The sequence below is a fragment of the Malaclemys terrapin genome, chromosome 14, assembly GCF_027887155.1.
Source record: "Malaclemys terrapin pileata isolate rMalTer1 chromosome 14, rMalTer1.hap1, whole genome shotgun sequence".
In the NCBI taxonomy this organism is placed as follows: domain Eukaryota; kingdom Metazoa; phylum Chordata; order Testudines; family Emydidae; genus Malaclemys; species Malaclemys terrapin.
In genome coordinates, this window is record NC_071518.1 from 3,417,030 (window position 1) to 3,442,869 (window position 25,840).

Below are 25,840 nucleotides of genomic sequence, written 5' to 3' on the forward strand. Positions count from 1 at the left end.
GGCACATGGCCATGGAGGTGCGGGAGCATGGCCCTGTCCCTCCCTGCATCCTGCCCGCGGGCCCCGCAGCAGCAGGGGGGCCATCCCGCCCTTCGCTTCGTGTTCTGTGCACTCAGGCAGGGGTCCCAAGTGGCTGCTTGAGCTGTACTGCGAGGAGATACGGAGCAAACCAACCTCCTGGTACCCCCGGCCAGAAGCTGGGAATGGGCGACAGGGGATGGATCACCTGATGATTCCCTGTTCTGTTCATTCCCTCTGGCGCCCTGGCACTGGCCACCGTCGGCAGACAGGACCCTGGGTTGGACGGACCTTTGGTCTGATGCAATGTGGCCGTTCTGAGGTTCAGGCTGGCAGGGGACTGAGTCCTGGGGGGAGCCACCCCAAGGGGCAGCCCTGGTCCTGCACGAGCCACCCACCCACCCGGAGCAGCAGCCCTTCTCCCAGCTGTGCTGAGCCCTGGGGCGCCAGGAGCACCCTGCCGAGCTATGGGGCGCAGGCGGCGAGAGCAGGAGCCTTGGCTGAAGCCAGGCTGGGAAGAAGGGGGCAGCTTGGAACCCCTGGGGTCTCTGTCCTCACCCCAGGCACCTCCCAGGCCTGGCCTGCGTGCTGAGGAGACGTCGCTGTGTGGTGCTGGCAGGCAGGGACGGAGCCAAGCAGAGGGCACAGTGCCCTTCTCCAGCGGCCCTGTGTGAGGGCAGCTGGCTTGGTGCCCGGGGCTGTGGGAACACCCTCTCCGGCGGGGGCTGCCTGGCCTTGTGTCAGCTCAGCAGCACTGGGCCGGCCCAGGGCACGGATCAGAAACCCCCTGAACCCCACAGGCCAACGTGGTGTGAGTCAGTGGGTGCCACGCCCCCCTGGAGCTCACCAGAGCAGGCCCGACCCCTGTGGCTAATGAAGGACGAGGTGCTGGGTGAGGCAGGGAGGGAGTCAGCCAGGCTTGTTGCAGCAGAGAAAGAGGGATTCAGGCCAGCCCGTTACCGCTGGTTCGGCTGGAGGTGCAGGCAGGGCCGGCTCCAGGGTTTTGGCCGCCCCAAGCAGCCAAACAAAAGAAACAAACCAAAACAAAAAGCCGCGATCGCGACCTGCGGTGGCAATTCGGCGGGAGGTCCTTCGCTCCGAGCAGGTGTGAGGGACTGTCCGCCGAATTGCCACCGAACAGCTGGATGTGCCACCCCTCTCCGAAGTGGCTGCCCCGAAGTGGTAAGCTGGTGCCTGGAGCCGGCCCTGGGTGCAGGGCCAAGGCTGAGCTTGGTCCCAATGCAGTCACTGCTTTCGTGTCCACTCTGCGCCCCTCATCTGGGAGCCCCATGCCCAAGGGAGCGAGGTCCCAGAGGAACGTGGGGGTGAGGAGCAGGCTGAGGTTAGTGACCTCCTGGTGCCCACGTCAGAGCTCGTGTGTGTGCATTTCCCCGGCGAGCTGCTGCAGGGGCAGAACACATGGTGGGGCCCCATGGACTCCCTTGCAGGTGCCCCCTCCTGGGGCCGGGGAACTGTGCCAAACCTCATGGCTTTTCCTTCTAGCCGTCACACACCCGGGGCCTATCCAGGGGGCAGCAAGAACTGGTCACTCTCAGGGCCCGGGGGGCCGAGGCCCCAAGGCAGTAAGTAAACGAGTGTGAGAGCAACGTAGGCCGGCCTGGCGCCTGCTCCCCTGGGCCCTGCATTGCACCCTGGGTTGAGGGGTCCAGCTCAGAGCTGAGGCCAGGCCCACAGCTGAGAGGGTGGGTCACTGCTAGGGGAGGGATGCTGGGCCTGGGAAGACAGCAGATCTCAGAGCTGGAGCTCTGCCTTGGGGCCTGAGGAGCTGGTGGAGGGAGTGGGGTGGGGTGTTGACAGCCATTGGGACAGCAGTGACCCCAGGCAGACACCCTCTGCCTCCGTAACATCAGCCCGACCAGAGCTCTGCAGCTGGTCATGTGCCTTCCCCTAACGCCACCCGCGTGGACTGGGCGTGTCCTCACGACAGAGCGCCGGGGGCTGGGGAGCTCTTCGCTAGGCGCAGCCTTGTCCATGGCATTGGCGCTGGCCCCTTTCTCCAGGCTGCGGGGGGTGGGGCTGGCAGCTAGCCGCCGGCTAGTGGTGAAATGCCCTCCCCCCCCGGCCGTGCCCCCCGTGCTCGGTGCGGTGGGGAGAGCGAGCTGGCAGAGCAGCCAGGCACTGGTGAAGGCGACGAGGATTCAGAACGACCCGTCCTTAAGGCTGGGGAGCGGCTTGCTACCCCTCCTGCCATTCTTCCAGAGCACTTCAATAGCCACAGAGCCCCCAGGTTAGCCCAGCCCCCCCCCAGCCAGGGCACTGCCTCATTCTGGCCTGGAGCAGCCCCTGCTCTTCTAGGCCTGCGCTGTGGTGCCCCTCGCCCCCATGCCCGAGCTGCATCCCTTTGCTAGGCCTGGCAGGGGCTTCCCATGCAGGAGCAGACTCCTGCTGGCGCAGTGACACGGGACAGCGTTTGTACAAATAACGTTTATTAAAACATGCAAAACCACGAGACATCTAGTGGGAGCAGAGAGCCAGGCAGAGAATGTGCCCAGCCTTGAGGCTGGGGCAGGAGGTCTGGTGCCAACTGGAGCACGTGACTTTTCAGAGCTTCGCTGTGATGGAGAAACTAACAACAGGGTCCGGGGCCCAGGGCTGCATGTCTCGCGAGCACCCCGAGCTCCCCGCTCTAGGGATGGGACACAGCACAGGGCCCGGCCGCTCGGAAGGGCGTGCGGAGGAGAGAGCAGCGTGGAAGGGGCCTGATAGAATCGCAGCCTCTGTGCGGTGGAGGGGACGTAGGGCAGGCTGTGGAGGGCAGGCCACTTGCTGGCTGGAAGGACGGACCTGCCCAGCTGGGCATGACTCACCAGAGCAGGCAACTGGCTGGAGAAGGAGCTGAAATGTGGGGCTTGCCCTATGGCTGCAGGGTGCTCGGGGCTGGCTTCCCCCTCCGCTGGGGCCACGGCTGCTCCTCCCAGACCTGCTGCCCCAGCCTGAATTCCTGCCAGCCACAGCAGCTGCTCTGCCCTCGCCTAGCCCAGCCCTTCCTCCACTGGGCCAGGGAGGAGAGAAGAGATCCTGGGTCCCCAGCAGGGAAAGGAGGCATCAGCTGCTCTCGCTAGGCGGTGAGCAAGAGTGATGCGGTGCTGGCCGTGCCGGCAGCTCCGCTCAGAGTTGAGTCCCAGCTGAGCCCACCCATCCCGGCCGGGGATCGGCGCACGGGGCAGACGTACCCAGGAGCCCTGTACAAGGGAGCAGGGGGGGCTAAGAGCGGACACAGCTCGAGAGGGCTTCGCAAAGGCCTCAGATCTTCCCTTCCAGGGTCAGTGTCTTCAGGTCGGCTGGCGAGTGGGCGCACAGCACGGCGTGGGAGACACTCCCCTTCTCGACCAGAGAGGCCACTGCCTCGCCCACCTCCAGGTGACTCACGTAGCCGGGGCGCAAACGCTCCGGGGTCGCCACCCCCATGTCAATCTTCACCTGCAGGGGAAAGCGGAGCCAGTTACGCCCAGGCTGTCCACCACCGGCTGGCCAGGAGGGGGTGCCCTCGCCCTGGAGCAAGTGGAGCAGAGTCCCTCGCCCGCGTTAATACCCACAAACCTGCCCCAGCCTCAAGGGGCCCCGTGTTACTTGTATCTTCCTGAAGCAGGACACATGGAGGGGCCGTCGAGCAGCAGCTCCTGTGAGCAGCAGCTCTGGGCGCTTTTGCTGACCTACATGAGACGCTAGCACCAGGTCAGCAGGGGGGCCAGGCCTTGCTGGGCTCTGCCCCAGCCAGTGCCCCTCCACCCCACCCACCCCGGCCAGGGGGCACTGACCTCATTCAGCTTGCAGGGCACGTCTGGGTACTCCTCCCGGACCACCTGGCAGAAGGCCAGTGCACCCGCAGCCCCCAGCGTCAGGAACCCTGTGCCTGGCATGAGGAGACGCTCGCCAGCCCCTCCTGGAACAGAGAGCGATAGGGCGGGGGATGCACGCTAGGACTCACCAGCACCCCACAGCCGCACACATGGCAGCCCCTGCTGGCCCAGTGGGCGGCGAGGGGCGCTGGCAGAGCAGGGGACGGGATCTCCTCCCCTCACCTGTGATGAAGGTGTAGGAGCCACTGGGGTTCTCCTGGACCAGAGGGAAGAACGCTTTCCAGGACGTAAAAGTGCTCAGCAACAGCGTTTCCAGGACCTGGGAGGGGGGGACACGACTGTGTTCTTTCCTGCAGCGGCATCCCCCCCCCGTCCCCATCACCCCCCCGCTGCAGGCTGCTGATCTGGGCATCCCGAGACAAGGCCCTGGGCCAACAGGGCCTGGCTGCTGCCCCGGGGACGGCCGTCCTTTGGAGACAGCACAGCACGCCGCTAACCCAACTCTGGGTGAGCCAGTCCTCAGCCCTGTCCTGGGACGGAGCTTGGGGGGCGGCTGTTCCCTCCCCCACAGCGCTCCCAGCAGCTCCTGTCCTGAGGCCTTGCACAGGGTGGCACTCCCTGGCTGTGGTTTCACAAGAGCACAGTGGAGTCTGGATCCCAGCCTAGCTCCCTCAGCATCCCCGCTGGCCCTCCCTACAGGCTCGCTGCCGCCTCCTCCCCAGAGCCAGCTGCATCGCCTGCCCACACCCACCCGCTGAAGCTCCTGCAGCGTCTGAGTGTGGGGGGGGCCTCCCTGCCACCAGCTGAAGCCCAGCGACGACACCACGTCCGTGACCTTCCCAACGCTCTTCAGCAGGGCTTCCTTGGCGGCTTCTGCTCCCTCCTCGGACCCTGGAAGGATTTCAGCGGCGAGTGAGTGCCCGGCACTGGGCCCAGCCCTGCGACCGCACGGGGCAAAGAGCACGGCCTGTGGGCAGAACCCAGCCCTGCCCTCGCTGCAGAGGGCTCCATGCAGGAGGGTCCTGGCCGATTACGTGTCTCTCTCTTGCCCGCTGGGGAGCGAGTCTGACCAGAAGCCCTGGAGTGGGGGGAAGCCCAGACTGCCCACTGGGCCTTGCTCGGGCATAACTAGCCTGAGTGGAGCTGGCTGCAGCAACATGGTCTTCTAGCATGGAGCTCCCAACATGCGACAGAGGCCAGCTGGCTTGGACCCTCCTCTGGGGCTCTTGTCCTCTCCTCCAGTGGGGGAAGCCCTGGAATAAGGGGCTCCCTGGAGGGACAGCCTGACACCAAGTGTCTCCCCGGGCACTACTATCAGCCCCACAGCTCCTCGGCCAGCGTCCCTGGGAATCCTGCTGGCAGAGCTGCGGGCTGGGCCCAGCCACGGGCCTTACCCACATCCCCAATGAGCGTGTGCAGACGGTCACGGGTCGGCGCCGGCACAAAGCTTTGTAGTTTCTCCAGCCTGGCTCCATCGCGGGAGACGACAACGACTCGGAAACCTGTGGGCGAGAGGGTGTCGGGGAGACGCAGCCCGAAGCGTCCTGCAGCCGGCTGGAAGGGAGCTCGCGAGCACAGCCCCTTGACCCCAGCATACAGAGCCTCTGCCCAGGGCTTCCTGGGTCCTCGCATACCAGCACTGTCCTGTTAGCAGGGAGGGGTCGCGGCTTGTCCCCTGGGCGGCCCTGGGACCAGGCCTGGGGTGGCAGCGCAGCTTGTGCTGGTGAGTGAGGGAATCTCCAGAAACAGGGACAGTGCCCTGGGCTAGGGAGGGAGGGAGACGCTCCAGGCCTGCCACAGGGAATCTCCATCTCCCAGCAGAGGAGGGGGTGATACTGACACTCCTCCCTGTAGCAGCTCGTCAGGAGAGCTGGGGTGAGGGCAAACTGCTGCATGCTCCGGGCTAGCACAGGGGCGCGGGGAGGTGATGGAAGGAGCCTTGGTAAAGCCAGACCCTTCGCCTTCCCCTCTTGCAAGGGAGCTGCTCTCCCTGTCTCGTGACCCGCCCAGCACCCGGCCTTGCGCACACAATGCCACATCACGGGGCCTTGGTGAGGAGGGGGAGCTGCCCCAGATCTCCTCCTTCACCACAGCTCTGTGCAACACGTGCAAACGCGGCTGTGCCAGCGCCACGCTGCTCCCACCAACCCCCACCGCAGGCATCTGGGTGCTCGGCTGGGCGTGGCGCTGTCGGGAGAAAACACCAGAGTCATCTCTCTCTCCCCCCTTTCTGCTTGTCTCGGCACGTGGCTCTCCCTTCAAACACGGGGCTGGAAGCAGAGCTGTTCATCGGGGCATCGCACCCATAGAGCAACAGCTCTGCCCACGCTGGGCCCCAGCCGCCTCCTGCCCATGGGTCTGGGTGGAGCCTTCTACACCTAAAACTAACCCCCGGCTGGAGGGTGCTGGCGTCCTAGAGCGATTTGGGGCACGAGCCAGGCTGCCGTGGGGTGAGATGCCAGGCAGTAAGAGGCAGAGCCAGGCTCCAGCCAGGCAGAGAGGAGGTGCAGCATGCAGGTGCAGGGGGCACCGGAGCGCCGAGGGCAGGCAAGCCGCCCAGCACCGTGCCATCGCTGGCAGAATTCACACAGGCAGTTCTGCCAGGGCACTTGCCCCTCCTGCACGGCCGTGGCTGAGCTGGGAGCAGTGCGTGCCCAAGCCGGCCCATGCCCTTTGCTCGCTAGGGGCAGGCGAGAAAGGCTGGGCTGAGCAACACACCGGGGCAGCAGGCACCCACAGCGGGTTTCCCCTCACTCACGGGCGAGGTCCTGTCCCCCCCCCAGCAGGGTGCTCTCAGCTCAGCTCCACCCCAGAGTCAGCCGGCTGCCTGGCCGGGACACAGCAGCTTTTTGGCCCTGTTGCTGCCCCAGATCCAAGGGTCTGCAATCATCCAGGAGCTGGCAGGGGCTGGTCTCAGCAGGAGGGGACCCGGTTTCACAGCCAGGGCAAAGCCCACGCTGCACCTGCCAGCCCGCATGTGCTGTGGTTAGAAAAGAAATCAACCAACTCCCCATCGTCACCTCTGCCAAACGCCCCACTCAGCCGGCTGCCCTTACCTCTCTCCAGCAGTGACTTCACTATCCCGGATCCCACCGTGCCAGCCCCTCCAAGCACCACGACCACTCTGTCCGAGGCAGACATCCCGGCGGCCAGATGGAGACCAGGCTAACGGCAGAGCCACGCCAGGACCAGCCACCAGCCAGGCTGTGGCTGCTCCCAGGCAGGGAAATAAGTAGGGAAGGTGCATACCTAGCCCCACCTCCAACTCCCACGGCCACACCCACCACCCACTTAGCCCCGCCTCCTGCTTCTGCCCCCACCCGGCCTTTGCCTCCTGTCTCACTATTGCTCAGGGTCAGTTCGGGCTCAGTGGGCCTGAGACAAACGCCCTGTCGGGCCACCCTGGATGCCACGCAGGGCTGAGTGCCTCGGCCAGTCCAGCCATAAGCGTCTGAGGGATGGAGCTCCCACCCCTGCCTCTGGGAGACTCCACCACCCTGCCAGTCTCCTGGGCCCATTCCTCCCCACTCAGCTCCGGCCCGTGTGGTCCATGCCAGCCCTTCCCTCGGTCACTGCCCCCTCCTGGCAGTCATTTAGCTGAGAGCTGTGGCTAGCGAGGTCAGCCAGGCCCTCCCCGCTCGCTCCCTCTGCAGCTCCTCACTGCCCGCTCCCTCCTCTCCCCTGCCTGGGCTCTGTGTCCAGCTCCCCCTCTGGGAGTGCCCCAGGGAGCTGCCACCTCTGATCTCAGGCTCTGCACAGACAGCTCCCCGACACGCCCACTGCCCCCTCCTCGCTCTCTTGGCAGGGCAGCCTCTGACACGGCCCCCCCGTCCTTCGGGATGCCCCCATGGCTGCACAGCGGGGACCGGGCGCTAACTCGGGGCAAGGTGGGGTTCCTCTGCACCAAGACCACTGTCCCGTTGACTCCTTTGCCCTCTGCTCTGTTCAAGCCACAGACCCGTCTGCCTCTCGCTCCCGTTCCCTCCACTCGGGCTCGTAGCTTCCGTCTCTGGGAGGCAACTGCCCGGCTCTACACTCCTTTGGCTCGTCCCTGGCTCCCCCTTGCCCCCGTCTGCGTGTCATAGGGCAGGCTCCCGGCTTCCCCTCCACTTCCCTCACTTAACTGCTTCTCTTGAGCACCAGGAACAGCCGTGAGCCGAGCTCCCGTTCCTCTCACCCCCAGCCCCATGAGCCTGAACTCTCCGTCAGCCCTTCCCCACTCCCGAGCTCTTCGCCACGCCGGCCACACGTGCTGCGGCCTGCGCTCGAGTCCCGTCAGCGCCCCAGCTCCATGCCGTGCAGCCTGCCCTGCGGGCTGCCTGCCTCCTTCCACCCAGAGCAGCATAGCCATGTGCCCACCGGCTGCCGAGGGCTCCCCTTGGGCTTCAGGTTCTGGTTCAAAATGGTCCAGCCAACCTCTCTGCTCCTCTTCCAGCTCCCAGTCACCTCCTCTCTGCCTCTCCACCACCGATGGAAGAGCCTTCTCCTCGGTCGCTCTTGCCGTGTGGAATGGCCCTGCGGGATCTCTGCCATGGGAATATCCAACCTCGTTGCTTCTTCGTGGGCCTCTCTGCTGCAAGGCACTCTGGAGGGACCGGCTGCATGACCAGGGCCTGACCCCGGTGTGTGCCACAGACAATCCCTTCCCCACACCCAGGAATGGGATCAGCAATGCCTGTGTTTGGGGCGGGAGGGGGGTCTGTCTTTCAGTGAGGTTAGCACTGCCAGTCCTGGAGCCGGAGAGCCCCCTACATTGCCCCCTCCAATGTGAGCGTGCTTCCCACGGCTAGGCCGACCTAACATTCCTGCCCACAGCCCCTCCACGCCCTGCAGCAGAACCAGCCTGGGACCTGCGCTCTCCGTGGGCTGGCCGGCCTGCGCTGCGGGTGCATTAGCACTGCTCTCAGGCAGTGCCCGCTGTGGCAGGCTTGGCCCCGCCCCAGGAGCTCACTATGAAGACAAGGGCAGCTGAAGCCAGCTCCTATGATGCCAATAGGCTGCATCCCTGGTGGGCAAAGCCTGGGCATAACCCTGCTCCGGTGGCCACAGCTCCCGGCCCCGGCGCTGTGCTCAGTGGGGCTGGTTCTAGCCCCACGGCACCATCTAGCGTTCGAACCAAGAGTACCCCCTTGGTGCCTGGCAGGCTGTCACCACGGCAGGCTGAGGGTCTCGAGCTGGGACCCGGGCCAAGGCTGGGTGGGGAAGGGGCTGCAGCGTGCTTGGGTTTCCCCTGTGGTGGGTGCATTTACCCCCTACCTGCAACCACCCCCATTGCACGGAGGGTTTGGGGCACTGTGCCTTGCAGTCAGCGGAGCCGTGCTGTGCCCATGGGCCACGGGGGTGGCAGCAGCTAGCGAGGCCTCTGGGGAGGCCAGGAATGGAGGCCGAGGGAAGGTGCTGGTGCCCTGGGGAGACCCGGGCCTGCTGGGCACCACTAGTGTGGCCAGTGGCTTCCTGCCCTCCTACTGGCCCAGCTAAGTTCTGGGGTGGGACGGGGCAGATGGGCAGGCAGAGCCTCCAGGCCTGGGGGTGGCTTGGGGAGGGCGGCTCTGGGTGGGACAGGGGTGTGGGAAGAAGCCCCAGGGCTGGGGGTGCCCTGGGCGTGGGGGAGCCCTGCCCAGGGGGCAGGTGGGCGGGTGCCCAGGGTGCTCCGGACAGGGGTCCCTATGCGGGGTCTCTGGCCAGGCCCAGCCCCCCTCTCTGGGCTCCGCAGGGGTCACACGGGGGACCAGGCCTCCCTGCAGCTCCCCGCCCCCGGCCAGTGCTGACCCCGGGGGGCCCCCCGGCGAGACGGACCGCCTGGGCCGGCAGGGAGGGGGTTAACCCACCAGTGGGCGGGGCGCCGGGAAGCCCCGCCTCTCGGCACGTGACCTCCACTGCCCACGGGGCGGAACTAGAGGAAACCGGAAGTTGTTGCCCGGCGGAGGAGCGGAGAGATACTGGGCCGGCAGGTGAGTGGTGCCGGGGGCCTCCGCCCCCCTTACCCCACAGAGGGGGCGTGGCCTCTGTCTCTCAGCCCCCCCTTACCCCATGGAGGGGCGTGGCCTCTGCCCCCTTACCCCACGGAGGGAGGGATATCTATGTCTCAGCCCCTCCCCCTTTACCCCACGGGGGGCAATCTCTCAGCCCCCTTACCCACAGAAGGGGGCGGGGCCTCTGTCTCAGTTCCTCCCCCTTACCCTAAGGATGGGGGCGGGGTCTCTGAGTCTCCTCCCCCTTTACCCCATAGGCTTTGAGAGGGGTCTCCCTCTCTGCCCCCCCCTTCACCAGGGGGAGGGGCTGGGTATGTCTGTGTATCAAAGGTGTCTTTGGGGGTGACAGGACAGTCCTGGAGGGAGAGGCCAAGGGTTGGCCCCACCCCGCCCAGCCCCCTTCCCCAGCCTGGGCACTGGTTGCTGAGAAGTGGGGCAGAAGAACCCCTGCAGAGCCGGGAGTGGCTGGCAGCGTCTGAGTGAACCGCTAAGGGGGAGGGAAGCTGTCCTGACTCTCGATGATGGAGTTGGAGCAGGGCAGAGCTGCCCCTGTTTGGGTTGCACAGGACTTTCTAGTGGCCCTGGGTGGGTGCTGCCATTCGTGGGCTCTTAGCCGCTCACCCCTGCCCTCTCCGCGACTCTAGGATGGGCTCCAGCTCCCTGGTGCAGCAGGAGTACCGCAAATGTCTGGAGAGGGATTTCCGAAGGGGCCACTCTGGAGTCTGCACTGACCTGGCTCTGAGGAAGTTGCTGCGGCAGTACCTCCTGGCGGATCCGGAGCTGCACTATGCCCTGCGGAACGATGTCTTTGCCACGCTCGCCAGCAGCCTTCGGGGATGGGAGGCCCTGCCCTTGGCACTCAGGGGGCTGGCCAGGGCCTTTGAGGTCCTTGAGCTGGCAGCTGTCAATCTGCATCTCCTCCCTTGGCGCAAGGAGTTCAGCACAATCAAGGTGAGCATTGGTGTGTGGTCAGGGTGCCGCCTGGCTGCACCGGTGTCTCTCCTGGGCGTGCTGGATAGAGACAGGGAGCTGCTGAAACAGAGTGCGGGGCCATGCCGAGCACATCACTGAAGAGAGAGAGGGTCACTCCAGGGACTTCAGCACAGATTCCCTGGGGTGCAAATTCCCCAGGGGGATAGAATATTGGGGCCAGTCCCTCGTGTAGCGGATGATTACACTCGTGCCCAGACAGATCTGGGATTTGTTAGAGACCCACCCCCGATCTAACCCCAGGACGGGGAGTCAGGAATGATCCCTCCGGCAGCAGCATACGTGTGTGTTGGGCCTTTAGACAAAGGGATCCCACCACGATGGAAACCCCGCCTGTGCCTGAGTGGCTAGAACACCAAGGGGCAGAGGTACTTCGTCTCTGGGCAGCGTCACTGATTGTGTGGCCATCACACAGTCTCGGGTTCAAGGATCTTAGCAATGTGATTGGGACAGTCACAGAAATGGGCTGGGGGGTCAGGACTGTGTAGGACCTGGGACCAGCTAGTCCCTTGATGCAGCGGGCCATGTCTCCGAAGGAACCCCAACGTCCCTGAGGCACCCGCAGCTGATGTTAGGAAGGTGAACGAAGGTGAGGAGGGGCACCACCCCGGTCTGACTCCACTGCCTTCCTGGGAGTTGAATTTCCTACCCTGCCTGGCAGGCCCGGGAGCTGTGGCATCCTCTGGTGGCTGTGGTGCCTGGAGGCCCTCCCCACTAGGGCAGGCTGGAGGCTAGTGGTGGTGGTGACTCTGCTTTGCGCTGTTGGGCAGGGGCTGAGAATTCAAGCTGCTCTCACGGTGCCGTGGGCTTGGTGGTGCTGATCGCTCGTTGTGTCAGTGTTTGCGGGGCGGAGGCGGGGTGGGGAGGTCACCGGGTTAGACTGGCTCGTTGTGTCAGTGTTTGCGGGGCAGAGGCGGGGTGGGGAGGTCGCCGGCTTAGACTGGCTCGTTGTGTCAGTGTTTGCGGGGCGGAGGCGGGGCGGGGAGGTCGCCGGCTTAGACTGGCTCGTTGTGTCAGTGTTTGCGGGGCGGAGGCGGGGCGGGGAGGTCGCCGGCTTAGACTGGCTCGTTGTGTCAGTGTTTGCGGGGCGGAGGCGGGGCGGGGAGGTCGCCGGCTTAGACTGGCTCGTTGTGTCAGTGTTTGCGGGGCGGAGGCGGGGCGGGGAGGTCGCCGGGTTAGACTGGCTCGTTGTGTCAGTGTTTGCGGGGCGGAGGCGGGGCGGGGAGGTCGCCGGGTTAGACTGGCTCAGTGTTTGCGGGGCGGAGGCGGGGCGGGGAGGTCGCCGGGTTAGACTGGCTCGTTGTGTCAGTGTTTGCGGGGCGGAGGCGGGGCGGGGAGGTCGCCGGGTTAGACTGGCTCGTTGTGTCAGTGTTTGCGGGGCGGAGGCGGGGCGGGGAGGTCGCCGGGTTAGACTGGCTCGTTGTGTCGGTGTTTGCGGGGCGGAGGCGGGGCGGGGAGGTCGCCGGGTTAGACTGGCTCGTTGTGTCGGTGTTTGCGGGGCGGAGGCGGGGCGGGGAGGTCGCCGGCTTAGACTGGCTCGTTGTGTCGGTGTTTGCGGGGCGGAGGCGGGGCGGGGAGGTCGCCGGGTTAGACTGGCTCGTTGTGTCAGTGTTTGCGGGGCGGAGGCGGGGCGAGGAGGTCGCCGGGTTAGACTGGCTCGTTGTGTCAGTGTTTGCGGGGCGGAGGCGGAGGCGGGGCGGGGAGGTCGCCGGGTTAGACTGGCTCGTTGTGTCAGTGTTTGCGGGGCGGAGGCGGGGGGGGGGGGGAGGTCGCCGGGTTAGACTGGCTCGTTGTGTCAGTGTTTGCGGGGCGGAGGCGGGGCGGGGAGGTCGCCGGGTTAGACTGGCTCGTTGTGTCAGTGTTTGCGGGGCGGAGGTGGGGCGGGGAGGTCGCCGGGTTAGACTGGTTCGTTGTGTCAGTGTTTGCGGGGCGGAGGCGGGGGGGGGAGGTCGCCGGGTTAGACTGGCTCAGTGTTTGCGGGGCGGAGGCGGGGCGGGGAGGTCGCCGGGTTAGACTTGCTCGTTGTGTCAGTGTTTGCGGGGCGGAGGCGGGGCGGGGAGGTCGCCGGGTTAGACTGGCTCGTTGTGTCAGTGTTTGCGGGGCGGGGAGGTCGCCGGGTTACACTGGCTCGTTGTGTCAGTGTTTGCGGGGCGGAGGCGGGGGGGGGGTCGCCGGGTTAGACTGGCTCGTTGTGTCAGTGTTTGCGGGGCGGAGGCGGGGCGGGGAGGTCGCCGGGTTAGACTGGCTCGTTGTGTCAGTGTTTGCGGGGCGGAGGCGGGGCGGGGAGGTCGCCGGGTGACACTGGCTCGTTGTGTCGGTGTTTGCGGGGCGGAGGCGGGGCGGGGAGGTCGCCGGGTTAGACTGGCTCGTTGTGTCGGTGTTTGCGGGGCGGAGGCGGGGCGGGGAGGTCGCCGGGTTAGACTGGCTCGTTGTGTCGGTGTTTGCGGGGCGGAGGCGGGGCGGGGAGGTCGCCGGGTTAGACTGGCTCGTTGTGTCGGTGTTTGCGGGGCGGAGGCGGGGCGGGGAGGTCGCCGGGTTAGACTGGCTCGTTGTGTCGGTGTTTGCGGGGCGGAGGCGGGGTGGGGAGGTCGCCGGGTTAGACTGGCTGGGAGATGGCCAGCTGCGTGCTCAGCAAATAACGCGGTGCTGCTGTTGCAGATGTTCTCGGGGGTGTACGTGCACTCCCTGCAGGCGGCGCTGTCGGACAGCGACATCGCAAAGAGCTTCCACAGGATGGGGTATGTGAAGAGAGACGACCATCACCTCGTGGTGTCCCGGCCACCCCCGGGAGCGGAGCTCGTCCAGGCTGCCTGCGGCTTCTTTGCAGCAAGGGTGGAGTGTGAGATCCTGGGGGAGATCCTGTGGCAGCTGGAGCCATGCCAAGTGTCTGCTGAAGACCTGCTCCAGGTGCGGAGGGGCACCAAGGACCTGGACGGCTGTGTGGAGAAGCTGCGGAGACTTGCAAGATGGCCGAAAGGCAGAGAGCCCAGAGCCAAGGTGGCTCCTGGCTGTGCTGAAAGCATTGATCTCTATGGGGAGGAGCTGAAAAGCCCAGCGGCTGTGACCCTGTACGGTGACCCCATGGGAGCCAGGCTGCAATCATCCCTATGGGGTTTGTCCTCCCAGGAGCTACACAGGCCCCCCAACCTGTGGGGTGAGGCTGTTGGAGGACCTGGTCCTGAGGATCTCGGGGGAAATGAGGGAAGGATCTGGGACAACCGGAGGGCTAGTGAGTCTGGCCAGGAGCAGCCTTATAGAAATGGGCCCGACTCAGAGGCTGCCGCCTTCTCTTTTATCTCCTTAAGAGGGGCGCTTAGCAGGATCAGTGACTCGGGCTCTCCTGAGAACATGGGGAGCACAAGCCCTTCTCTGAGCTCCCCCTCTGACACTGCAGTGCTCGAGTCACACGAGGCAGCCAGCTGCCTAAGGCCCCGCTCTGCTGGCAAGGTTATGCCCTCGGAGTGCAGAGCTGCCAGCTTCTCGCCCAAGCCTGCAGAGAGACCACGGGAGCTGCCGCCTGCTGCCCCATGGCTAGAGAGCAGCGAAAGGGAAGTGCTGGAGTTACCGTGCTACCAGCTGCATTCATGCCTGGTCCGAGGTGCTCTCCCCTCCTACTGCTGTGCCACCTGCTGCCTGCTCCACGCCAGCTGCTGTGATGCCATGCAGACCTGCAGGAGTAGCCACTGCATGCAGGAGCTGCAGAGCGAGGAGCGGAAGCGCCTGTGGTTACAGAGGACCGAGGTGGACATGCTGCTGAACGAAGGCTCTGGGGCTCGGCCCTAGCTACAGGACGAGCTGCCTCCCCAGTGCCTGCAAATGCTGTGGGATGTGTCAACCAAATCCTACCTCCGGGGGACGCATCAGGACTTGCCTGATGCCACCCGGTTCTGTTCTAGGGGACGCCTCTGATGGCGGCTGATTTCCCCCCACCCCGCTACAGCGGTGCTCTGTAGAGACTCGCCCCAGATCCTCCCCTGCTGTAGCTGCCCTACATTCAACACTAGTACTCTTCCCTCCCACCTCCTGTGAGCCAGTTCCAGGGATTGGCCTCCACTGTGGCTCTGGCATGATCTCCTGGCCCTGTTTAGTCACAGCTCTAGCGTCCCTCTGCCAGAGGAGCTGGGGCCTCTTAGCTCACAGGCTTCTCAGGACCTAGGTAAGGACAAGGAGAAACGAGAGACTTGCTCTTTTTCAAGCGATTCCCTTGAGTTGGTGGCATGGCCCATGTGGACAGCTCTGCCCCTGCTCCAGGAGAGAAGCACCGACGAACTGTCCACCAAAGGCCAGCCGTGAGAGGAGAGAAGATGGCTGGGGGGAAGATCTCGTGCTGTTTCCCAGCTCATGCTGGTCCTACCCATTGCTGCTCAGGCTGACTGGCCTTAGGGTCTGGGTGGGACAGAAGGTGCCCAGGGGAAGAAGTGTCTGGGTTTCTGGCAGTGGGCGTTTGAGCTAGAGCAGACTGACGGGTCAGAAGGAAATGACAAACGCTTTGAGCATCTGCCCTTTATTGGGTGATGTCTCCTGCACCCTGCCTGCCTCAGCTGCTCTGGGCGAGTTCACAGCCTTCAGGGAGTTAGCAAGCTAGGCTCTTGCCCTGCAGTATTCCCTAGTACCAAATCCCCATCCTCAGGAGCGCTGTGGCACTCTGGGTTCTCCAGAATCAATGGTTGCTGGAGCTTTGGAGGAAGGGTTACACTGTTAGTCCCACGGGTGCAGTGCATTCAGCGTTCCCTTGTCCTATGGCTGATGCTCCAGCTCCTTGGTCAGCAGAGCCTTAGGGATTCAGTGACCATCTCCCCAGCGCTCAGATCTGATGGCTCAGGACTCTACTCCTTCGCCTAGGTCACTGCGTGCACCTTTCCTGGGAAGGTGGGGAGTGCTTTGGGGCAGAGCAAAGCTTCTCCCTCCCGCATCAAGGGTTAAGTGGCGTGGGCACTGGCTCCTGGAAATGACAGCCTATCCCCTCCCCATGTGCACAACCCAGCTGGAAACTCAAAGGCAGCAGAATGCTGGACCCAGGAAAGCCAAAAAGGGAGCTGCCTGCTGCTGTTGCCTGGGGGGGCATGTCCCCCTCTTGCAATGCTGTTTAGAGCAGCACTGCCAGGGCTCCCGGCTCAAACTCAGGGAGGGGGAGCTGAGAACACTGGGGGTGGCCCCCAGTTTCAGGGTGAGGTGGCTGGAATCAGTGCCAACAGCCAGGCACTAAACAACCACCCTGAAAACCCACCCCAGGTCAAATCCAGTGGTGATGAGTGCTGTACCTTCCAGGGCACGGGGAGAGTGTGCAATAGGATGGCACCCCTACCTTGCAGCTGGCCCACTGTCAGTCTGCACTGGCCAAGTACCCCAGCTCCTCTGGCTGGGTAAGGCCCCCTTCCCAACTCAGCTCTTGCTGGTAACCCTCACCTCACCTCAAAGAAAGAACGTTGTCTAGCACCTCCACAGTTACCTAATAAAGTGTTTTTCTTGCTAGCCCGGTATTCTGGCTCCCGGGCAGGGTGTGGGAGCAGGAACAGTCTGAACTCATCCTATGCCACACAAATTCCACCTGCCCATTACCAGTGGCTCTTGCTTCAGACTTCCATGTCCTTAACTTGCTAATGTCGGTGGCTCATTAGCCGAGGGCGATCTTGTTAAGAAGCTCCAGGCGATGCCGTAGAGGGGAAGCTGTGGCTACCCAAGCTGCTGAGGGTGCAGTGTGTCACAGCAGAATGAGTCAGAAGCCTTGAGATCTCAGCACAAGACCAGCAGGATTGGCTCAGGCCCCTGCTGAGGTGGCACGGTTACTGGAGGAAGTGATGTCGCTGCTGCAGTACACGGGGAGAGCACCAAGCAGTGCCCCTCACCTGCAGCTGGGCCGGGAATGTCTGTCACTGTGGCCCCAGGGTGCTCGGTGGGGAGGGGGGAGAGTTCTGAGCTAGGTCGCTACATTGTGCTTCCAGGACTCTGCGCTCCCCGTCCTGTGCAGCGATAGGTGACGGGAGAACTGTGACACCCAGAAAGGGCTCTGGCTGAGACACACTACACACAGCAGCCATTCCTCCCTGGGGCTGGCCCGGCTGCCTGGGGTAAACAAGCTAGCTGGCCAGGAGAGCAGCTCTGCAGGACTATCCATTACAGCTGACACTAACACGACATTTTATTGAGGGCAGGATCACATGAACCACAATGAGGAACAAAGAACCAAGGGACTTTTCTATCAACAGTGAGCTGGGCTAGGCCTGCAGTGCAGCTTGTAACAAACCCAGCAGCCATTCAGGGTCGGCCGGCACCTCTTGCCCCTGGCTGCCCACCTAGGGTTCAAGGCTCCTTTCAGCCCATAGGAATGTGTTCACACACTGCCCTTTCCCTGGAGCTTCTGCCAGCTAGAAGGATCCAAGCCCAGGGGCTGGTGATGGGCCAGCCGCCATGAAGGATGCAACTGGCACTGGGGGGAGAGGGACCCAGGATAGATACTAAGTTTGCTCTGACTGCTCTCTTGGTGCAAAGATGATAGAACAATCCACAGCCCTCGAGGGTGTCTCCAGCAGCTGCATTTGAGTGGAAGTTCGGGGTACTGTTGTCCTCGCCAGCGCTGGACCACCCTGAGAATATCGACAGGTCAAGAGGAACTTGTACTGCATCTGCCTTGGGTCCGATAGCAAGTAGTTACGAATCCTTCAACTCCCAGCGCCTTCTCATCCTCTGTTTTGGATGTTCCCTCTATCCGCATCTTTGTCCAATCCTTAAGCAGAAGAACACCCGTTGAGGAGTGGGAGTGAGTAATCACAGACTGGCTGAGGCTGTTACCACTGTGGAGAACACCAGCTTCTGGGGAGTAGGGTGGGAACTTAGGGGCCTCCAAAGCATGGCCTGAGCCGTGTGGGGCATGGGAGAGGCAGCAGAGCTAGGCCCCGGGCTGGGAGTGCTGCAGATGGCATGCTCACTTGGGCAGCGAAGAGCACCCCCAACGCATGGCGACACGTGCAGCCTTTGGGCGTGAGAGTCTGCACATAAAAACAAACTAAACGTCCCAGGGACTGAAGAGGCAATAGGACGGAGCGGGCGCCTTCCAGGGCGAGAGCAGTACATTGACTGGGAGGTCTGTTCCCCACTCACAGATGGGGCTGTGCCTCTCCCAGACAGGCCAGTACACCAAGGCTCCTCTCCTGGCAAGTAACTGGGGAAACTGGCTCCCAGTCTGTCCTCCCAACAGGAGCTAGGCTCCAGTCTTTTGCAAGCAGTTTAACCTGAGAATCCCGGGACAGAAAGTGAAGTGGGGCAGCCCGTTAGTGCTGTGGCCTCCAGTCACCTGTGGTTCTGTCCAGTCCTCATCACAACCCCTTGTCAGCTGTGAGAGTCTCAAGCCAGGAAAGGCCCAAGGGCTGGAATAGCAGGTAGTGCTGTTTGGGAGGAGCATCAGCAGGGCAGCGTGGGAGGCTGCAGGTCAGGGCTGGGGCAGGGGCTTCTGCCCTGCACTTCTAAGCACTCAGTTCATCCTGAATTGAGAGGCGTATCCTCCCCCGTCATGTTACTGAAGGGCTGGGTCACTGGTCCGATTCCAGGGGAGAGAGAAGATCGTTCTTACCTGGCAGAACGTGCAGCCTCAGGGCTTGCCGCGCTTGCCCTGGCCCTCCGCCCCGGCACTGGCAGGAGCGGCTCGCTTGTTGCGGTGGTGGGGGAAGGTGGGCATGAGCTCCGGTTCACAGGCTGGGGAGAAGGGGAGAGGAAATGAGTCAGGAAGGGCTCAGAGTCCCGTAGGCTCCAATGGTGCAGAGGAGTCACTTACGCAAGGGCTTTTCTTTGAAGTAGGAGCTCTCCAGGCAGTCTCCCGCTGTCGCCCTGGGGAGGCAAATGCAGGTTACAGGAAAAGTCCATTGTCCCCCACAAACACCCCCTCTTCTTCTTCTTCAGGAAACCTCTGTAGACGTGAGACCTTCCTTGCGCCCCAGCAACTCAGCAAAGCTGTGACCATGTCCCCGCTTTCACTTCCTGTCCAGAGGGCAATGCGCAGAACATCCCACGCTGGGCTCCTCCTGCATAATCCCTGAGGCCCTGCCTGCCCCATGGCATCTGGCTGGGGAGCAGTACAACCTGGCCCTATAACGGCCAGACACCCCCCAGGTTTGGGGTGAAGGGGCAGCAATGCCTGGGGGATCGGCCCCGGGAAGAAGGCAGCACTGCAGGAACTGGCACCGCTCCTTAGGCCCAGCTGGTTTGCCTTGATCTGCTCTAGCCCCAGGGGAGGAGCTGATTACAATGTAAATGAGCCCCCAGCTCGGGGCTGCCCAGTGCTTCCTGGGAGCTGACCGCTCCCCCACGCACTGCAGCTGTTTACAACGGAGGGGAACAGCCCTGCCTGGCGGGAGGGTGGCAGGAGCCCCCCCCCACCCCATACACTGAGGAGCCCGGGCCCCACATCACTCTGCAGCCCAGCGCAGGCCATGGACCTGCCAGATGGCTCTTTACCTCTTCTTGGGGTCATACATGAAGAGGAAGTTGAGCAGGCGAAGCCCAGCCTCCGACAGCCACGGGAACTTGTGCTTGAGGTTGTTGTAGGGCTGCTTCCGCAGGGTGTACTGGCTCACTAGGGGCAGCTTGGAAAAGCCCTGGGGGGAAGGGAGACATGAGAGGGTCAGGGAAGAGTGGGGCAGGGTGGGGGATGCAGAGCGAGCACTTACTGGCCAGATGTTTTCATTGGGCGTCCCCAGCAGCTGCACGATGAGGTCAATCTGGTGGATCTCTGAGCTGCCTGGGAGTAACGGCTTGTGGGCCAGCAATTCCGCGAGGATACATCCCACTGCCCTGGGGAGGGAATAGGCCTCCTGGGTTAGTGGGAAGCAGGCGCACGAATCCCTTGCATCAGATACCTCCTCCTTTGTCCCCAGCAGCAGCTCCCTCGTGTTGCTGTAGACCCACCTTGGCCCTGGTTCAGTACGAGATCTTTATACAGATGTGAACATTGCTTCCTGAAGAACCGAGCTGTTGCCCTGACCCCGCCGGTCCCCTGGCTGTCCCCCAGCTAGTTCTGCAAATTCATAACAGCAAATTCCTGGCCAGAGCGTTACTCTCCAATACGAGAGCCCCTTACCACATATCTATGCCCGTGGTCTGGGTCGTCGTTCCCAGCAGCAGCTCTGGGGCCCGGTACCTGTGCAATGTAATGAATGCAGGAATTACGAATCGGTGGAGCTCCCAGATGCTTCCCATTGTCTCATTCACCCAGACTGACTGCAGGGCTGACCCACGGCCTCTGAGGGGGTCCATGATAGGGTGACTCACTCAGGACTAAGCAGAGCCCACTCACCAGAGGGTGACGACTTTAGGGGTCATTGGTTTTAGTGGCACTCCGTGAGCACGAGCCAGCCCAAAATCCGCTGCAAGAGAGGGCAGATTCAAGGTAAAAAATCAGGCCACCTACTGCCCTTGCCTCTGCATTACAAAATGAGAAAGCTGGAAGCATCTCTGGAGTTGCATCAGCAAAGGTGACAAGGGAGCTCACCTATCTTCACACAGCCTTTATCCGTCATGAGCAGATTAGACACCTTCAGATCCCTGCCATCAGAAAGAAGCCAGTTACTGATGGTTGTGTTAGAGGCAATGCTTCACATGGGCCGCTCCATGCTGCCCAAAGTACCTGCTGCTCCAAGAGGGCCTCCCTCTGCCCCCCTGAGAGCCAAGGAAACAGCCCAAGTGGCACAGCTGGCTCCCAATGTCCAGTCCATTACCCAGTGCCCCTCCCATAGAATCCCTTTACCCACAGTACCTTTCACTCTGCCCCTTACCTATGGATGATGAAGTTCTCGTGAAGATACTGAAGGCCCTTGAGTACTTGTAAGATGATACACTTCACCTGCGCATGGTGGGAGACAGGATTAACAAGACAGCATCACATTAGTACTTAACATGTATCTGCAAAGGTTCCTACCCTGCCCTCATCACTCCAGTATCTCGTTGCCTTCCAGTCGAGCATTAAGCGATCTGACTAACAGCTGCTGACAGCTTATGCCCTGATTCATTTTATGCAGAAGCTCAAGGTCAGTGCAAAGCCATGCGCCCTAGTTTGGAGCTCAAGACTCAAAACATTATAACAAAGGGGTGTTCTAACTGCAGCGATGCAAACAGGGTTTAATGCAGGCAGCAGGCCATGCCCCATATCACAGAGGGCCACGGGGGTTAGATCATTCTACCCTATGCTAGACAGGACAGAGGTCGTTAAGTTATGATGAAATCAGGTCATGTGACGATGACTGGCAGCCAATTTACAGACTGGCATCTGTCTCCCAGTGCCCACCACCAGCTCCACTGACACTACCGATGCAGAATGCCTCAATGCTCTGCACTGGAATCGGGATCCTTGGCTGTAGGTGGAGCAGTATATTGGTAGCCTGCTCGCAATGGCTAGAGCCACAGCACCCTCTTACAGCTGGGAGTTGTAATGCACCGGCACAATCCACCTGTACCTGAGCCTCAGAAAAGGGCGTCTGCATGTTCTCGAGAAGGCTGGCGAGATCCTGTTCACAGTAACCCATCACCAGGAAAATACTGCAGGAGACACACACCACAGTCAGTCACCTCACTGCAGTTCCACTGTGCTGACCACCCCCACCCGTCATCCAACTACCATTCCTGGCCAGGGCAGGGAGATACTGTGACATTCCTCCCGAAGGGAGAGCAGGTGCAGAGCCAGTACTATGGGACTGTTACCTCTCCAGATGGTTCCCTACGACAACCTCCTTCAACTCCACGATATTGGGGTGCCGAAGCTTCAGAAGCAGGGTGATCTCCCGCAGGCTGCTGATGGGGATTCCTGCAGAGTGGTACTTGAGTCACGCATTAGAACTCCCCCTCCAGTCCCCTGGCCTGACCGGAGGCTCTGATGTGGCTGTGCAGGGCTAAGCTCATTTCTGAAGTGTTTTAAGAGATCCCTCCCCACCCCTAAAACCCCAGAGCTTCCTAGGAAGAGCAACTCCCCTTCAGCTCTCCCCTTACCATCTTTCTCCTTGTCCATCCGCACCTTCTTTAGTGCCACAATCTCATCTGTCTGGGTATCTCGAGCACGGTCTGAAACAGTAACACACACCATGTGGTCAGTACCTGGAACACAAGCAAAGCGAATACCTCACAGCAAAGCGAATGCCTGATCCACCACTGACACCGGTCACCAAGTGAACCATTAACCATCACCTCTCAACACTGGGGGAGGGGGAAGGGGGGTAACAGTGAACCCCCCTCCAACTGATGTGTTCATCACTGGGGAACAGACAAGATGGGCTTCAGCCTGTGCTGGGGCTGCCCTTACACCTAGGGACCTGTGCCACTGAGTATTTTCCAGTGTCCTGGGGCATGAGGTATTGCTGTCAGCACCCCCCACTGCAGGAAGCAAACCGGCTCCCGCTGCTGAAGCCTGCAGCAGATACAACACTTACACACAATGCCATAGGTCCCTTCCCCAATTCGATTCAGCTTCTCAAACTCCTTCACGCTCCGGCACCTTCCCAGCTGAAAGCAGAGAGCCATCTCACAGAGCAGCCAGCCCCCTCCCCAGAGCTGTCTTGGGGGCAGCGTTCAATGATTAGGGCTTATGATTTTCATTGTGAAGTTAGTTTTATCTGGAGCCCTCCGGAAGCTGGAATATGTCATTGCTGCTAGCCAGACACACAGCTGTATCCCACCAGCATGAAACCACCACAAGACAGATGTTAGTTATGGTGCTTAATGCATGGCTGGAAGGCGCTCAGCTACTGGGGTGATAAGCATGATTAACAACTACCGCAGCAGTTCTCAAACTGTGGGTTGGCACCCTCTTTTAATGGGGTCACCAGGGCTGATGTTAGACTTGCTGGGGCCCGGGGCCAAAGCCCAAGCCGTGGGTGGCAGGGCTCAGCCCTGGGCTCAGGTTACAGGCCCCCCTGCCTGGGGCTGAAGCCCTTGGGCTTCAACTTTGCCCCCCAACCTGGGGCTTGAACAGGCTCTGGCTTCGGTCCCCCCGCCCTGCGGTGGTGTAGTAATTGTTGCCAGAGGGAGCACAGTGCTATGGAGTTTGAGAACCCCGGCACTATAGGTAGAAGAGCTATCTGACAGCATTTCAGCCTCTAGACAGCAAATGTAAGAGCTTCAGAAAGGCCCAGGGCATGATGCTAGAAGCAAAGAGTTAGTGTAAGGCTCATGGGAATATTACTGTTTGCACACTATAGCCAACGCTTCGCAGGGCCACCTGCGGTTGATTTGCTCTGTGAAATGGCCTGAGAGCAATGGCGCCCCGCACCAGCTATCACTGGGCTGTGCCCAGCATCTGGTCAGATGTGCCCAACTCTGTGTTTGCAAACACACGTGTCATTTCCACGCACCATTACCGCCACTGCGCGTGAAAACGTGCAAACTGAATAGTGAGCAAATGTCGGCCTGTCACTGCCACGATTTCCACAGCCTGGGGGGGGGGGGGTGTCTCCCTCCTTCACCCCACCGCACCCATTCCTCATTCACCCCTCCCCATTCACCCCTCCCTTCCCCCACTCCGCCCTGCCCCACCCTTCCCCACTCACACCCCCCTCCTTCCCCCCGCCCTTCCCCATTCACACCCCCCTCCTTCACCCCGCCCCATTCACCCCTCCCTTCCCCCACTCCGCCCTGCCCCACCCTTCCCCACTCACACCCCCCTCCTTCCCCCCGCCCTTCCCCATTCACACCCCCCTCCTTCACCCCGCCCCATTCACCCCTCCCTTCCCCCACTCCGCCCTGCCCCACCCTTCCCCACTCACACCCCCCTCCTTCCCCCCGCCCTTCCCCATTCACACCCCCCTCCTTCACCCCGCCCCATTCACCCCTCCCTTCCCCCACTCCGCCCTGCCCCACCCTTCCCCACTCACACCCCCCTCCTTCCCCCCGCCCTTCCCCATTCACACCCCCCTCCTTCCCCCCGCCCTTCCCCATTCACACCCCCCTCCTTCACCCCGCCCCATTCACCCCTCCCTTCCCCCACTCCGCCCTGCCCCACCCTTCCCCACTCACACCCCCCTCCTTCCCCCCGCCCTTCCCCATTCACACCCCCCTCCTTCCCCCCGCCCTTCCCCATTCACACCCCCCTCCTTCACCCCGCCCCATTCACCCCTCCCTTCCCCCACTCCGCCCTGCCCCACCCTTCCCCACTCACACCCCCCTCCTTCCCCCCGCCCTTCCCCATTCACACCCCCCTCCTTCCCCCCAGGCGCCATGGGGGGGGGGGGCACTGCCTTAACCCTTTCCCGCTCGGCCCACCCACGCTCACCCTGTCCCCGGGGGGCACCGGGAAGAAGCCCCCGCCGCGCAGGCGCTTGAGTCGCAGCACTTCCGGCTCCTGCTCGGGGCAAGCGGCCTCCGCCATGATCCCCGTAGCCGGGGGTGGCGCCTCGCGCTTCACCACTGCGCATGTGCAGCACCCGGTGCCTTTTCACCGCGCCGGCGCAGTACGTGACTTAGCCCACCCTCCCCTCAGAGTCTCTAGCAACGGTTGCTATGCAGGGCCTGCTGGCTAAGGCCGACGGGGGGGGCTGCTTGGGAGGAGCAGCTGTGCTGGGGGGGAATCGGGGATGGCCCCGAGGGAGTGGGGGAGCGCCCCGGTGAGCGGTGGGGAGGGGGCCCCGGGTGGGGAGCGCCCCGGTGAGCGGTGGGGAGGGGGCCCCGGGTGGGGAGCGCCCCGGTGAGCGGTGGGGAGGGGGCCCCGGGTGGGGAGCGCCCCGGTGAGCGGTGGGGAGGGGGCCCCGGGTGGGGAGCGCCCCGGTGAGCGGTGGGGAGGGGGCCCCGGGTGGGGAGAGCCCCGGTGAGCGGTGGGGAGGGGGCCCCGGGTGGGGAGCGCCCCGGTGAGCGGTGGGGAGGGGGCCCCGGGTGGGGAGAGCCCCGGTGAGCGGTGGGGAGGGGGCCCCGGGTGGGGAGAGCCCCGGTGAGCGGTGGGGAGGGGGCCCCGGGTGGGGAGAGCCCCGGTGAGCGCTGATAATATACAGTGCAGAGAAACCTGCTCTACCTGCTAATCATGGTGGCTCTATCTAGTGGCTGGACTTATTACAGCTGACAATGTTTGAAAGCTGTCTGTTGGAGAGAGGAATAGGGGCAGACATTTTAACACCACTGGCATTTCATTGGAGGGATTGGAAATCTGATAGGATTCTCTCTCTGGTAGGGACAGTTGGCAGGTAAGAAATCTCCGAGGCGTGGTAAAAGTTGCTACCAGCATCATGTTCACCTGCATTATTTAATGAGCACACCTGTGTGCCATGAGGCCGAAGCTGGACCATTTTGTCAGAATCAATTTAGATATTTGGAAAATGAAAACACTTTCCACAGCCAAAAGATCTCCACCATGGTGGAATGGACAAAGACTAAAAGCTAAGAGCAAAGGCCCAGATTCACAAAGGTGTTTCAGTTCCTAACTTCCAATGATTTCAATGGAAGTTAGGAGCCTAAATACCTTTGTGGATTTGGGCAAAGCTTTTAAATGCAGAGCATATCAAATTTAAATCTGTCTGGAGTTGGGAGACATGGGCTCCATTCCTGGCTCTGCTGTCGAATTCCGGAGTAACCTGCCTCAGTTTCCTCAGTTGTAAAATGGGGATAATGATACCAACCTACCTCCCAAGAGTACTGTATGTCTTAAATTAATTTATATTTGTAAAGAACATTAATATCCTTGAATGGAAGTTGCTATAGTCGTGCAAAGTACACTTATTATTAGATGGCTGACCATACTCACCAGCAGTACTGAATTAATATTAATAAATTTTTAAAACTGAGTAGGATAGCCTTGCAAAATTCTACTCAGGTGAGGCAAATTATTTTTTTTAACAGGCCATTAAAATGTCCTTAGTTTTGTCATTACCATCCTCTTGATACAGGTGAGCAAATAGATTTTGTGATGACCAGAGATGCAGAGAATTCTGAACACTAAAGTGTGGTTAGATGTTGATAGATGTTTGGCTGCGTGTGTGTGTTCTCTCCGTGTGCCACCCTGGCCCTGCGCAGATAGCTGGCACGGCAGACCTCTAGCGAACTGCCCAATGACCACAGGGTCCGTTAAGGGACGAAGGC

At 62.1% G+C, this 25,840-nt stretch overlaps 3 protein-coding genes across 7 annotated transcripts; 1 reads left to right on the plus strand and 2 right to left on the minus strand.

The window, feature by feature from the left end:
• Positions 1-2,469: 2,469 nt before the first annotated feature.
• LOC128848838 (uncharacterized) lies at positions 2,470-7,078 on the minus strand. Of its 2 annotated transcripts, XM_054049052.1 has the most exons (6): positions 6,896-7,078; positions 5,234-5,341; positions 4,591-4,730; positions 4,062-4,158; positions 3,798-3,922; positions 2,470-3,459 (listed from the first exon to the last, which is right to left on the minus strand). In XM_054049052.1, exons 1-6 carry the CDS (start codon positions 6,978-6,980, stop codon positions 3,283-3,285), a joined length of 732 nt encoding a protein of 243 aa, XP_053905027.1. In that variant the 5' UTR covers positions 6,981-7,078; the 3' UTR covers positions 2,470-3,282. The 2 variants fall into 2 exon arrangements, with proteins under 2 accessions (XP_053905027.1, XP_053905026.1); XM_054049051.1 differs by having other exon boundaries at positions 5,234-6,989.
• Positions 7,079-8,186: 1,108 nt separating this feature from the next.
• On the plus strand, positions 8,187-16,273 carry SPATA2L (spermatogenesis associated 2 like). Of its 2 annotated transcripts, none has more exons than XM_054048887.1 (3): positions 8,187-8,461; positions 10,456-10,762; positions 13,460-16,273. In XM_054048887.1, the coding sequence occupies exons 2-3, from the start codon at positions 10,457-10,459 to the stop codon at positions 14,582-14,584; spliced, it is 1,431 nt and encodes a 476-aa protein (XP_053904862.1). In that variant the 5' UTR covers positions 8,187-8,461; position 10,456; the 3' UTR covers positions 14,585-16,273. The 2 variants fall into 2 exon arrangements, with proteins under 2 accessions (XP_053904862.1, XP_053904860.1); XM_054048885.1 differs by lacking the exon at positions 8,187-8,461 and adding an exon at positions 9,680-9,790.
• A 649-nt stretch (positions 16,274-16,922) lies between these two features.
• On the minus strand, positions 16,923-24,172 carry CDK10 (cyclin dependent kinase 10). Of its 3 annotated transcripts, none has more exons than XM_054048888.1 (14): positions 24,048-24,172; positions 22,210-22,282; positions 21,773-21,844; positions 21,488-21,590; positions 21,244-21,325; positions 20,566-20,633; positions 20,283-20,335; positions 20,088-20,157; positions 19,872-19,931; positions 19,462-19,585; positions 19,250-19,389; positions 18,570-18,622; positions 18,369-18,490; positions 16,923-17,525 (listed from the first exon to the last, which is right to left on the minus strand). In XM_054048888.1, exons 1-13 carry the CDS (start codon positions 24,141-24,143, stop codon positions 18,387-18,389), a joined length of 1,098 nt encoding a protein of 365 aa, XP_053904863.1. In that variant the 5' UTR covers positions 24,144-24,172; the 3' UTR covers positions 16,923-17,525; positions 18,369-18,386. The 3 variants fall into 3 exon arrangements, with proteins under 3 accessions (XP_053904863.1, XP_053904864.1, XP_053904865.1); XM_054048889.1 differs by having other exon boundaries at positions 16,923-17,540; positions 18,367-18,490; XM_054048890.1 differs by lacking the exon at positions 22,210-22,282.
• Between the last annotated feature and the right edge of the window lie 1,668 nt (positions 24,173-25,840).